General features: G+C 53.8%; 1 protein-coding gene across 4 annotated transcripts; it reads left to right on the top strand.

Annotated features, from left to right (window-relative positions):
• Positions 1 to 7,230: 7,230 nt before the first annotated feature.
• DERL3 (derlin 3) lies at positions 7,231 to 12,387 on the top strand. 4 transcript variants are annotated; one of them, XM_038152544.1, is made up of 7 exons: positions 7,231 to 7,382; positions 7,483 to 7,548; positions 8,191 to 8,285; positions 8,722 to 8,815; positions 10,146 to 10,341; positions 10,789 to 10,879; positions 11,402 to 12,387. In XM_038152544.1, the coding sequence occupies exons 1-7, from the start codon at positions 7,290 to 7,292 to the stop codon at positions 11,514 to 11,516; spliced, it is 750 nt and encodes a 249-aa protein (XP_038008472.1). In that variant the 5' UTR covers positions 7,231 to 7,289; the 3' UTR covers positions 11,517 to 12,387. The 4 variants fall into 4 exon arrangements, with proteins under 4 accessions (XP_038008472.1, XP_038008474.1, XP_038008473.1 ...); XM_038152546.1 differs by having other exon boundaries at positions 8,191 to 8,264; positions 11,402 to 12,301; XM_038152545.1 differs by having other exon boundaries at positions 7,234 to 7,382; positions 7,486 to 7,548.
• The last annotated feature ends 1,110 nt before the right edge of the window (positions 12,388 to 13,497 follow it).

Raw genomic sequence — 13,497 nt, 5'->3', positions numbered from 1 at the left:
TGCTCACACTGGTTGTGTTTCTAACTGGCTTTTTGTTGCGCCTCAAACCCCCAACTTTCCCAATGTTTCATCCTTGTTGTCAGAGCTTCAGAGTCACAGTTGTAGATGAGGAATCTCCAGGGTCAGGGTCTGTCACCAAGGTACAACCACTGCCCTGCAGTCACACAAGCTCCTGGTGCTGGAAGCCTTCACATGAACCCGGCAGGTTTCCAGCACTACTGAGGGACCCACCACCCTCTTCCTTCAAACAGTCCTTCACTGAGCTCAAACCCGTCATAAGCAGGGTGAAGCACGATGTGAAGCACAATGCCATGTGCATGGGAGAGCAGCTGTGTGGAGAAGGTGATGGCAGGCTCTGCCTGCAGTTATCTGCCTGCAGGAGAAAGCAAGCGCTAATGCTGCCATTGGAAAGACCATCGACACCGGCTCTCTGATGTGTCACCAACTGGGAGATTCCAATGTTTTAGTGTGTTTTCACACCAGAATCACCTGGACCAGCTCCAAGGGGAGAAAAGGGGCCTCATTTCCATCTGGGAGGCTGGGATCTACAGGATGAATTCTCCCTACTAATGCTACCCTGTAAATTGCAGTAGAGATCTGGAGTGGCTCCCTGGCGGGTTGCTGACTTTCCCAAGCTCTAGCCTGGCTATTTCTGCAATCCCTTCTCACTTTCCTGTAAGGACCATCACTGTAAGATACAAAATGCCTCTGTTTGCTCGTCCTGACTCTTGCAGAACTCACTCAGAATACAAAGACAAATAATATGATCTGCAAACAAGCAGCTTTCTCAAGAAACATGCAGCAGGTTTGCTGATTTCATGGTGAAAGCAATGTTTATGTTTATTTAGTTGTTGAAATGGATTTTTCTTTGTAGGAAATGAGTGCCCTGCTGTGACACCACTATTCTCAGTTCCAGCAGTTTGCTAATGTTCTTAATAAAAACCCCACAATTTATGTAAGTTCAAGGCACTGTAAAGAACTTCAGGAAATGAGCTTCATCACAGAGGTTTCTCAGGGCAGGGACCCAATGCTGACAGAGCTTCTGCTACCACACAGAGTCGCTGGGACCCTTTCCAGGGCAGTGGAGATCCATGGGAGCTGAGTCCTTTGAGGACACGAGGGCTGAGACAGCCAAGGGAACTTGCTGCTTTCCCTTGCTAGCTGGGATTTTTGGATGTCAGAAGAACAGCTGCATGTTCTGTGTGTTGGATCAGCAGTTTGCCTTTTCCTCCACCTGATAAGCACTGGATCTTCTCTGGGAAAACTGAGAAAACCCAAAATACTAAAAATAATGGAAATACCTTTTTATTTTCAGTCTATTGTGAGCTGTAGGTCATGCTGTGGCTGAACTGTTTATTTTCCTTCCATCTCTGTATCAGACACTGATACAGGCAGTTAGTTGAAACTGAGTGACCTCAAGGCCAGAAGGAACCAAGTCCTTGCCTGAACAAAACCTCTGTTCCTGTGAGTCAGAAAAGAGCATTTAGACTCTACCAAAAGGCATCAAATGTTGCTGAATGTTCCCATCAGAAGACAGGAAAATGTGTACAGCAGTGTCAGAGTGTCAGACTCATCCTGCTTTCTTATTTACCAGTCCCTTCAGACCGAGGTTTTCACTAGAGCTGTGCCCTGGCTCATTGAGAGGCAGCTGGACTGGGACACATAGTCCTGCCTCTGGCGAAAACCCAAGGACAAAACCTTTTCTGACTCCTTGTAGGGGTCTCCAGCAGCTGACAGCACGCTCAGTTGATGTGCTGCTGTTGTGAGCTGAGCACAGACCTCTTGTTACAAGACACAAGCATTGGGTTTTTTTGATTTGTTGATTTGGCCACGGTGCTTATGAAATGGATGTTACAAAATGAAGGCCCCTGGAAGGATATTCCCTGCTGACAGCTGTGGGAGGTGACCTGTGGTGTAGGGGACAGATCACAAGGCAGAAGAATTTAACAAGAATTATTAAACACTGGAGAAAAATAACTGCACAAAGAGACAGACATTTTCTTGTTTGATGTCTTCAACTCATGATCAGAAGCTGTTTTGGAAGAGGTGCTTTATTTGGATATGTGATGAGGCTCTGCTCAAGGGGATTTAAACAAGATCTTTCTCATGCCAGACACAAGCTGTATTTTTGAACTAAAAACCATAGGAAATAAAAATAATATTAACTGTGATTTACAGCAAATCCTGTGCAAACCACATGTCCTTGGAGGGCTGAACTCTAAGTGCTATCTTTAGTCTCTTTCTAACAAACAAACAAATTTTAAAATCCATCCAATTCTGTATGATTCACTTTCTCCTGACTTCAGCCATCACACTCCAGAGTTAGCTGATTTGGAACAAGAAATCCTTTAATGAAGGAGGAAAAATTTGTGTATGGCTATTACACGTGGAAAAGTAAACATTTCAAGTGCCTCAACAGTTATGATTACACAGCTTATCTATGTGTAGCGGGTTCACAGAGCTCTTGCACTGCTTGTCCATGCCACCAAGGACTGAGTTTGGGGGCTGCAATAACCTCCCAGAAAGGTCCTCCTGGCTGGTGTGCCTCACTTGTTCCTAGTGCCAGGGCAGCAGGCGCGTAGAGACTTCTACACGAAGGCTGCCGGGGCTCTCAGGCATGGCAGGTCCTGGGGAGCACCGTGGGTGAGACCTTGAACACAGCGGGTCTGAGACACACCATGGTCTCATACCCTGGCAGGGGGAGTCTCTCACAGTGGTGTGAGAAACAAATCTTTGTTTTCAGATGAAGGAAAAATTTGGGACTGTAAGCAGGGGAGGAAGCATTACCCAAGCAAGGGGCTTGGGGGGATGTGGCCAGGGAGTGAATGCTCTCCCTGAGTACCCAGCAGCCCAGCTGGAGGAGATGCCTGTGCGTCACCAGGCCAGGCGTGACTCGTCGCAGCAGGACGCGTTGCAAAACATCATCAGATGGAGTTACAAACAAAATGCCAATGACGTGTAGGAGCAGAGGGCACTGGCAGCGGCTGGACACTCACAAGTGCGTGCCTGGGGCTGTTTTCCTGCCCCATCAGCTGCGGGCAGCGTGAGCGCCCTGCCAAGGGCGCCAGTGCTCGTTAGGGCCTGTGCTGACACGGCACAGCTCCTTTCATCCTGCGAGCCCAGGACTGCTGTGCTGGGCAAAATGGGAGCTGCTGCCTTTAAACAAAGCAGCTGTTTATCCTTGAAACAATTAGAGACGGCAGTTAGATCTTGAACTCGTTACTGAGCCCAAAACAATTATGATAAAACAAGTTCCAGATGGGCTCAAAAGGAGTTGTTTTTGTCTTTACTGAATTAGAATGGATTCCATGTCTTCAAGTTCCTCTGGTATTTATGGACAGGAAACATGAATTACACACGATAATTTACTACAAACAAAAGAGATGACCGCTGCAACAGCCCATTTATCTTTGCTCATGTGCCTTCTTGAGGTTTGTGTGCTGCTTACCTCATGGGGAGAGTTAATAGCATTTTTCTCTGTTTCCTAACTGCAGTTTTGGTTTGCAGAAACTGAGAGGGGAAGCTGTTGAATTTATGCTGCAGGTTACTATCACTGAGCCTGCAGATGCACAATTGGTAAATATTGTCTGGCAAAGAGATGCCATCATGTTTCAGTTCTTCCTCTGAAGGACTTGTGTAAAGGTTAGGGTTGGGAGTCCTTCCTTAGGTCCTCTGGCATGCTCCAAGAGCATGCAGACAGAAACCTTTTTCAAAGCCTGTCCAAAATGGACTGAAGTCTGGGCATCGCACATATTTGTGTGGAGCCTGAGTTTCTGACATCCTGGCTTTTGAAGCTGATGCTGCACATTGACAGCAGTTGAGCTGATCCCAAAAGGAAGGGGAGCCCAGCAGACGGCAGGAAGCAATGGCACATCACTGTGCTACATCTGCTTGCAGTCCCCAGGCAGGGCAGGACAAGGCAGGAGGAAATCAGTGAAAAAGCTCCTGGACAGTGTTTTTCTGGCAGTCTCTCTTACCTTCTTGCAGCTGAGACAAAGAGTTTGGCTTTGTTGTTTTTTTCAGTTTTTAGTTAGATTTCATGATTTTATACAAGGCCCCATGTCAGCATCACTGTGAAGGTGTGTGTGTGAACCCAAGTATGTGCCTGCACTGATGGGGACTTGTGGAAGGCCATAACTCCAAAAACCCATAAAATGTGACACAGATTGTAATAGAGACTAAAGCTGCCCTGGTGTACTGTAGTGCATGAAGTCAGCGTGGCTGAGCTCCGAAGGGACTGAGATCATGGGCAGAAAGCAGCCTGGGAACTCAGGGTGACACTGAGATTTGCTTGGCCTCTCCCAGTGGGAGCTGGTGAGCTTCCCGATGATTTCATCACTTCTCCCCCTTCCCCCATAAACCTTAGAAAAGAGGCCTTAAGTAGAAGCCTGGACAAGTGGAGTTCTCCAGTTTTGGCTAGAAAAGAAGGGATGAGAAAAAAATTAAGAAACTGATTATTACTTTTTTTTAGATTTTATGCAATGTCTAATTTGCACATAGTCTTTCACAGAGAGTGAGTGGGATTGATTATTTGGATTCCCATCTCTGTGGAGCTAGTGAGGGCCTCCTTGCAGCAGAGAGGCTCCCAATATTCATCTCCCAGCCTTGGTTCAAATAAGGAAGGGGCAGGGATCATAGCACTTGAATTCAGCTTCTGTCTGCAGTCCACAAGCAGCAAGAGCAGATAGGAAACTTATAATTCCTCACCCAAAGGAACAGATATGTGTGCATTTATTTCGTTTATTATCCATTTATTGACTCTCAGTTCTCCAGCTCAGCTGCCCATTCTGCTGTGTTGGGAGCTCTGTGGCATTCTGGAGGGCTGAGCTGCAGCAGCTGAATAAGGGCAGCCCTTTGCAGAGCTCCTGGCCCGATGAATTTCCCTGCAAGCTCAGCTCTTCTCAGCTGCCAGAGCTCTCACATCCATCCCAGCTCCCACCAAAGCCTGTGCCCACACAGCCAAGCCTATTGACATTGGGGCCAGTGGGGTGAGTGCTGCAGTTTGGAGTGCAAGTTCCTCGCTCGGCTCCATTCCCAGCATCCCTAATGCAGCTCCTCCTCCCCCAGCCCCATCAGAGGTGCTCTCAGCACCCCAGTGCCCAGGGCACTCAGGAGCCCATTCTCTGGTCTGACAGACCCCTCCGGCCTCTTGTCTTCTCCCCTCTCCCCCCATTATGTTGCTCTAACCTCATGTCCCGTCATCTTCCATCTGGGTTTTGTATTTCATCAAAGAGCAGTCAGGATGGAGGTGGTGGAAGACACAAAGACTCCCTTCCCCCTCAGTAATTTAATTTCCATTAACTGAGGGTTTAAAAGGAAATCTCAGGACTCATTAAGGCTCTGATGACAGCTTAACCCTCTCCAGCACAAACCCAACACCAGGCCCGTTCCTCATCTGAATCCAGGCTTGCTGTAACATTAGACCCAACTGCTGCGCAGGGCAGACAGGTCTGGGAAGCACAATCAGCAGGAGAGTGAAGGATGCCAGGTTTCTGGAGATGTGTATCATCAGCTCTTGTTCTCAGGAGCACTGTTTGTGTGGGACACAGGGGCAGAGACAGACCCTGCTCCTCCTGAAAACCCAGCACAGACCCTGCTCCTCCCGAGGGCCCAGCACAGACCCTGCTCCTCCCGAGAGCCCAGCACAGACCCTGCTCCTCCCGAGAACCCAGCACAGGCCCTGCTCCTCCCGAGAACCCAGCACAGACCCTGCTCCTCCCGAGAACCCAGCACAGACCCTGCTCCTCCCGAGATCCCAGCACAGATCCTGCTCCTCCTGAGCACCCAGCACAGGCCCTGCTCCTCCCGAGAGCCCAGCACAGGCCCTGCTCCTCCCGAGAACCCAGCACAGGCCCTGCTCCTCCCGAGAACCCAGCACAGACCCTGCTCCTCCTGAGCACCCAGCACAGACCCTGCTCCTCCCGAGAACCCAGCACAGACCCTGCTCCTCCCGAGAACCCAGCACAGACCCTGCTCCTCCTGAGAACCCAGCACAGACCCTGCTCCTCCCGAGAACCCAGCACAGACCCTGCTCCTCCCGAGAACCCAGCACAGACCCTGCTCCTCCCGAGGGCTCAGCACAGACCCTGCTCCTCCCGAGGGCTCAGCACAGACCCTGCTCCTCCTGAAAACCCAGCACAGACCCTGCTCCTCCCGAGGGCTCAGCACAGACCCTGCTCCTCCTGAGAACCCAGCACAGACCCTGCTCCTCCCGAGCACCCAGCACAGACCCTGCTCCTCCCGAGGGCCCAGCACAGACCCTGCTCCTCCCGAGGGCCCAGCACAGACCCTGCTCCTCCCGAGGCCTGAGTGCAGCGCTGCTGCTCCTCCCGGGTCCCCGCAGCACCCGGTGGGACCTCACATCTCTTGGTTTCTTCCAGCGACATTGACAGCCCGGTGCGATCCCGCCCAGCTTGGGGAAGCGCCTCACTGCTCCATCAGGGGCACCCTCCCACTGCAGGACAGGTTCCAGCAGGAATTACTGAAACCCCAAGCCCTCCGTGCCTTAGTGAACACAAGACCCTTCTGATCAGCCAAGCGAGCGGCAACGCGCCCGGGCTGGGGCAGCGGCACCGCCGCCCTTCTCCCAGCGGGCTCCTCTCCCGCCGAGCCAGGGGGGGAACACCGCGCTGAGAGCCCCCGGCTCTCGGGGACACTGCGGGGCCGCAGCTGAGCGCACCGCGGCTCCCTCGGCCGCGGCACGAACCGGGCGGATGCTTCCCAACCGGGCAGGTCAGTGTCACTGTCCCAGGCCCCGTGGCACGGCCCCGCGCCTGGCGCGCCGCCTAACCCAGGTGCTCCGCCGGGCTCTGCCCCTCAGCCACCCGTGTCCCGCCCGTGTCCCGCCCGAGCTCCGCCCGTGCCCCCCCGAGCCCCGCCCGAGCTCCGCCCGCGGCCCGCCCGTGCCCCGCCCGTGCCCCGCCCGCGGCCCGCCCGTGCCCCGCCCGTGCCCGTCAGCCAATGGGAGCGCGCCTCATGGCCCCGCCCGTGCCCCGCCCGTGCCCCGCCCGTGCCCCCCCGAGTCCCGCCCATGCCCCGCCCCGCCCCGCCCGTGCCCCGCCCGTGCCCCCCCGAGCCCCGCCCTCCCCCGGCGCTGCCGCGGCCGCGGGGCGGGGCCGCTCCGGGTTGGCGGCGGCCGCGGGCCGGGGCCATGAGGCGCGCTCCCATTGGCTGACGCGCGCCGCCTGTCGCGCGGGGATTGGCCGGACGCTCCCCGCGGGGGCGGGGCGCGCGGCGGCGCGGGGGGGGGCGTTAAAGGCGCCGCGTCGGGCGGGCGGAGCGGCGCGGCCATGGCGTACCAGGGCTTCGCGCAGGAGTACCTGGGCATGCCGGCCGTGACCCGCGCCTACACCACCGCCTGCGTGCTCACCACCGCCGCCGTGGTGAGCGGGGGCCGCGCCGGGGGGCGGGGGGCCGCGGGGCGGGAGCCGGGGCTGGCCGAGGGCAGCGGGTGATGGCAGCTGCTCTGCCTGTCTCCCACAGCAGCTGGAGTTCATCACCCCCTTCCAGCTGTACTTCAACCCCGACCTCATCTTCAGGAAGTTCCAGGTGAGGCCTCGCTCGGGCTCCGGGGCCCGCCGTGCCCCTGCCGGCCAGGGCTGGCTGTGCCCGCGGGGGCCCGGGGTGTCCCGCTCCGCAGGGTGGCCGGGCGGTGCTGTGTCATCCCCAGGGGCTCCTGTCCCGCTGCTCCAGCCTTCCCTGAGCGCTGCCAGCCGGCTCAGCCACACAGCGACCCTTCTTGTCACGGGCACCTGCGTGGGGAAAACTCCTTCCAGCCTTTCCCTGCCACACACCACCTTGGCTTCTCCTTGACTCAAAAGCCAGCTCCTTCCCCTCTGTTACACCGTGTGTGGCCGCTGCTGTTGGGCTGGCTGGAGAGGGCTTTATTGTAGAGAGGCAGGAAAAGTAATTGATTTGGCTCTGGGTGCTGAATTGTGGCTGTTTGACCTCTAGAAAAGTAGAGAAATCTTCTTTTCATACCTGGAAAGGTGAGACACTCTGATGGATCAGGGTGCCATGTAAGGAGGTCCCCCTAGAGGGTGGAGCAGCTGCCTGGTGTCCTGGGGTGGTTCTGAAGGGACAGGTGCCTGACTGAGCGTTCATTGTGGACAGTGTGATGGGCTGCTCTACATGTGATGGGGAGAGATCTCTGTCCACCTCCTTTTCTCTCTCCTCTCTCTTCTCTTTCAGATATGGAGGCTGATCACCAACTTCCTCTTTTTTGGGCCCCTGGGATTCAGTTTCTTTTTCAACATGATATTTCTGTATCCTTTGGTCTCAGTGAAGTTCTCTGCTCCCATTTTGGCTTAGATGCAGCTGCCCCCACCCATCTTCTTCCCCAGCATGGCTTGCCTTGGCAGCACTCTAGGGCTGTGGGTTCTTCCCTTGGCTCTTTTGAATTGAAGCCCCTCCTGCCCCTCCATCTGTGCTTGCTGCAGGGCAGACCCTGCCTAAAGGGAAGCTGGCAGCGCTGCTGCTGTGGCTCTTGCTGGAGAGCAGTGCCCACTCCTGGGGTGAGCTCAGGCTGAAGCACAGCAGGTGCCTCTCTCTGTCCGTGGGGTCGGTGGGGTGAGGTGAAGTTTGCACTGTTCTGCTCTGGGCTGAGCTTCCCGGGATGCAAGAGCTTGCAGCAGCTTGTTCCTGGGCAGTCCTGCTGTGGGCACAGGGTGGCCAGCTGTTAATTTCCTATACTGCAACCCCTCCCTTCTCTCCTGCCCTCAGGTACAGGTACTGCCGCATGCTAGAAGAAGGCTCCTTCCGTGGAAGGACGGCTGACTTTGTCTTCATGTTCCTCTTTGGAGGCTTTCTCATGACAGTATCCTTTTGAGCTGGCTGAGGCTCCTTGCTGTCTCTGACATGCTGTGGGTAGTGTAGGGCTTGTCTGCCGCGTCTGTGTCCAGGTGTGCAGTGGAGCAGGTGCCTGCCTGCTGAGCAGCACAGCTGCCTCACCAACCTTCCTGGTGCCTCAGGGCAGAGGGCCTCTCCCCGAGACCTGGAGAGCTCTGCTGAGCAGGCTCAGGGGCAGCTTCTGGCTGCATGGCACAGCTTGTGCTCCTCATCTTTGCCACCCTTGGCTGGCAGCGTGCTTTACCCAGCGTGCTTAGAGGAGAGAAAAGCTGCCTGTGGTTGTGCTGCTGTCTGCAGAAGTGCCGAAGCCCCTGGCAGGGGGCTGGGTTTCTCATCCCTGAAGGACACGTGGCGGAGGGCTTGGGAGGCTCAGCCTGAAAGGAGGCCACGTGCTCTGCTGCAAGAACTGTCCAGCTGTGCCAGGGGCACTGACTGAGCTCTGCTGAGTGCAGCATGGCTGGGATTGCCTGAGGCTGGCTCAGGAAGGGCAAGAACGTGGAGCCATGAGGACAAGGAGTGGGTTCCCACATACTCAGCAGGTGTGAGCCCAGAGCTTGCAGCCTGTCAGTAGCTGGAGGTACCATCACACAGTTCTTAAGTTCTTTTCACAACACAGTTATCTGATGGTGAAATTTATTTCCCTCCCAAGCATAAACCTTCTCTGAATATCTTCTGCTGTCTTATGCAGATGGCTCAGAGCACTGCTGTTCCCAGGGAGCTCTGCATGAAGCTGTGTAAGCCATTAGAATCCAGGTGGCTGCAGCAGCCATATGCTTGGCCAGATGTGGATTTGGAGTCCAACTGCAACAAGGGCAGGGGAAATTTTTGCCTTTCTCTGTCTCCTCGTGCTGTGAAGAAGAGGACTCTGAATTCCCAGAGCCATCTCACTGCTGAACTTCTGTAGAAGGCAGATACTGGATGTGAGCTAGCTGTTAAGATATGCCACTGTCCCGAGTGCTGTAAGACTGTGAAAGGCCTTCTTTGAAGGTCATTTTGATGTTCATTTTCAAAGGTGACTGTAGAGCTCTCTGGTCTCTGGTGGTTGTAGACATCAGCTTAAGGAGTGAGCAACCTGCATGTGCACTACAGAGTCTTGTTCTGGGGTGGCATGGAGGGAGATGTGTGTGGGGACAGTGGTGGGCAGTATATCTCAGCCAGGAGAGGCTTGGTGACACGGGCAATGTCTGGGAATGCTGGATCAGCTGCCTCTAGTTTGGGTTTCCCATCCCAAAGCATGCTGTGCTGCCTGGAGGTGGGCACAGGGTGGGGAGGTTTTTCCTTGACTCGGGAGTTCCCAGCTGTTTGGACTCTTTGCCAGCCTGTTTTTCCTGGGCCAGGCTTTCACCATCATGCTGGTCTACGTGTGGAGTCGCAGGAACCCTTATATCCGCATGAACTTTTTTGGGCTTCTTAACTTCCAAGCCCCCTTCCTGCCCTGGGTCCTGATGGGATTCTCTCTGCTCCTGGGCAACTCCATCATCATCGATCTGCTGGGTAAGTCAGAGCTGGTGGGTGATGGCAACAGGGCCACTTGCAGCCACAGAGCTCAGTCCTCATAGGTGCTACTGGGACGCTGGCACCTTCTCTTGGTTCCACCTGACCTGAGATACTGGGTTTCCTAAGTGAGCTGCCTGGGTTTCTGGGTGGCTGGGCTCGGGCCTGGGCTTTTGCTTGTGCCCTGCTTTTTGGTGTCTGTCTGTGGTGGTAGAAGCTGGGTGTGGTGAGCTCTGACACTCTGCTGTGCCAGGGTGTGTGACGCTGCCCTCAGGCTAAGGGGCTCCCTGCCTGCTGATCACAGCAGCCTGCAGCATCCCTGCCTCTGGAGGGAGCTGGGTGTGGGCACACAGCTGGGGGGTTCTTAGAGTTTGGCCCAGCAGCTCTGGTTCAGCTGGCAAAGGAGTCACTCACAGCTGTGCCTGACCTTGGTGCATCTCTCCCCAGGGATTGCAGTGGGTCATATCTATTATTTCTTGGAAGATGTTTTCCCCAATCAGCCTGGAGGAAAGAAGTTGCTGTTAACCCCTGGCTTTCTGTAAGTAAAGTTGATTCTTTCTGGGCTTTACCATGGGCTTTCTCAGCCTGATCACTTCCACAGCAAACTGTGACCACAAGAGGCAACTGCCTGCTGACAGCACCTCAGCTCCACAGGTCATGGATTGCTGCATTATTTGCACGTTCATGCACGTGGACAGGGCCCATGCAGCAGCTGCTGCTACCTTCAACTTTGCTAGTGGAACTAGTCAGTTTACTGCTTGTGGAAATGCTGGGTGGAGGCAGGATTTTTCTGATGTATTTTCATAGTTTAAGAAAGCAGGAAATGTTCTGTTTTGTGCACTGACAATCAACTCTGACCTGGTGATCAGGGAAGGAGGTCCTGTCACCACTGTGTGTTGAGCTGAGCAAAAGAATGGTTGGTGATGGTGCAAAGGGCCAGTGGCTGTGGCTGCCAGCCAAGCCCCACGCAGGGCCAGGGTGTTCCTAGGAGGGGTGGGGGTTTGGCATCCTCAGTTCAGTTTCCTAACCTGCCTGCTGGGATGGGCATGTCCCTTGCCAGGAAGATGGTTTTTGACACACCTGAAGAGGATCCCAATTACAACCCTCTCCCTGAGGATCGTCCAGAACACCTGCCTAGAGACCAAGACCAGAACGAGCAGCAGGATCCACAGTAGCATGGGGGACTTCTTCATGTGGCCAGACTCCTCCCTCCTGGCTGGACTTTGGCTGTGGCCTGGAGATGCTCCTGGAATAACACCAGTTGCCATTCCGATGTGTCGTGTGTCGCTGTTTGTGTGGGTAACCCATCTTCCCCTTGTACAACGTGGATCCACAGAGCTTTGCACACAAGAACTCCTGAATGCTTAGAGGTGTGCTAGGGACAGGGCTGAAGCTGTGATGGCTCCTCAGTTCCCTGGTGTGAAATAACTATCAAATGGGCTGTTAAACCAGTTCCTTCTTCTGCTGTCAATGACTTGCTGTGTGCCAGGTCACTCTTACCCTCTGTACAAAAAGGTGCACCTGGCCCTCACTCTTGTGAGACCTCTTTGTGGGCTTTCAGTGAAGCAGTTCTGTACCATGGTAGAATGCAGCTCAGCCTCTTTCTTTCCTTTACATCCCCCACTCCTTTTCTGGTGGTTGTTTCCAAAGAGTCTTTACATTAAAGTCTTTATTTTTCAGTTGTGTGTCCATTCCTGCCAGGGGCAGAGGCAGCAATTCAGCAGGAATTTGCTCAAAACTGCCAGGTTTGGGATTTTCTTTTCTGGTGGGCAAGGCTGGAAGATGTCCTTTCCCTCCTCTCAGCAGGGCTGCAGAGCATGAGAAGAAGTGTGGGGGATGTCTAATTGGATAAAGGGGTCCTGAGACAGGACAAAGGGACTGAGCTGGACACTTGATCCAGGCAGTGGCTGGAAGCAGCACTTGACACTGGCAATAAAAACTGTCTGCACCTGCAGTGTAATTCCACTCTTGTTGAATTTTTTTTAGTTCTGAAACTTAAACATCTGAGTTTCAGGGGAAAAGGAAACAAGCTCATCCCTACCCTGACACCTGTAGGAAATGGATCTGATCACTCTTGCTAGCACAGTACCCACTGCTTGAACCCAACCTCAAAGGAGTCTGCACACATTGTGTCTTGCAGCAGCTCCCAACAGGCTGGCTGCTCTGACCTGCAAACCACCACCAAACTGTGCAATGGGAGTAACCAGCATCTGATGGAGCACACACACAGAACCCCACAACACCAACTCCCCCTCCCCTGTGCTCTTCCAATGAAACACTTTATCCAAAATCAGACCTGATTTGAACAAGCTCTTGCTGCACTTATGCTTCCCTCTGCAAAGAGGCTGAGAGGCCTGGACAGGCAGTAATTTTTTCTAGAAGATACAGTGGCACTAAGGGTAATGATAACAGAGCTGGGGTTTCAGTCCCTACGAGTTTGTCTTTGAAGTCTGCAGAAGTTCTGGTTTAAATTGCCTGAGCTGGGGCTTTGAAATGTAACAGTTGGGCTATGCTTTTAGGTGGGGTACCAGACTAACCCAAGGAATTGTGATTTAGAGCAAGAAAGCTGCTCCCGGCTGGTCCCCAGGCCTTATGCTACATAAAGCAAGCTGGCTGAAGTTCCCATCTTCCTGGACTTGGTCCCTTGACTGTCCTGCTTTGTCTCTGCTGCTCTGAGGAACAATTTTTACAGCCTCTCTGGCCTTGAGAAGCAGAGAGTGCTGCAGTCCTTGTGTGCCTGCACCTCATTGTGAACTTGGGGATTGGTAATCACCAACTTCACTAAGCAATTAAAAAAACTGCACCACAGATGCTAATTCAAGGCTACAGCAGTTTCACACATATTTTAGTCCAATTCCCTGAAGAGGCTGCTGGCAGAAGTCCCCAGTCATATAACAAAGGCAGGCTGAAGTGTTCTCAAGAAGGCTCAAAGTTTTTATGTCCATGAGCCAAAACATGTCTTACATGGGAGGCTCAGATGCAGCAGCACTCCCAGGGTTTGTCTTCCTTGCTCAAATAACCTTTCAACCTCTCTAATATGAAGTAATGCATGGAGTACCACTCTGGCACAGGAGCCTAGGATAAGACTGAATAATATTATTACTAAATTGCAAGTTTTCAGTTTCTGCAGAATAACATCTGGAAAAAGTTCCCTCC

The sequence above is a fragment of the Motacilla alba genome, chromosome 15, assembly GCF_015832195.1.
Source record: "Motacilla alba alba isolate MOTALB_02 chromosome 15, Motacilla_alba_V1.0_pri, whole genome shotgun sequence".
Classification (NCBI taxonomy): domain Eukaryota; kingdom Metazoa; phylum Chordata; class Aves; order Passeriformes; family Motacillidae; genus Motacilla; species Motacilla alba.
Note: the sequence above shows the minus strand (reverse complement) of the source record. Positions and strands in the feature narration are given on the sequence as shown.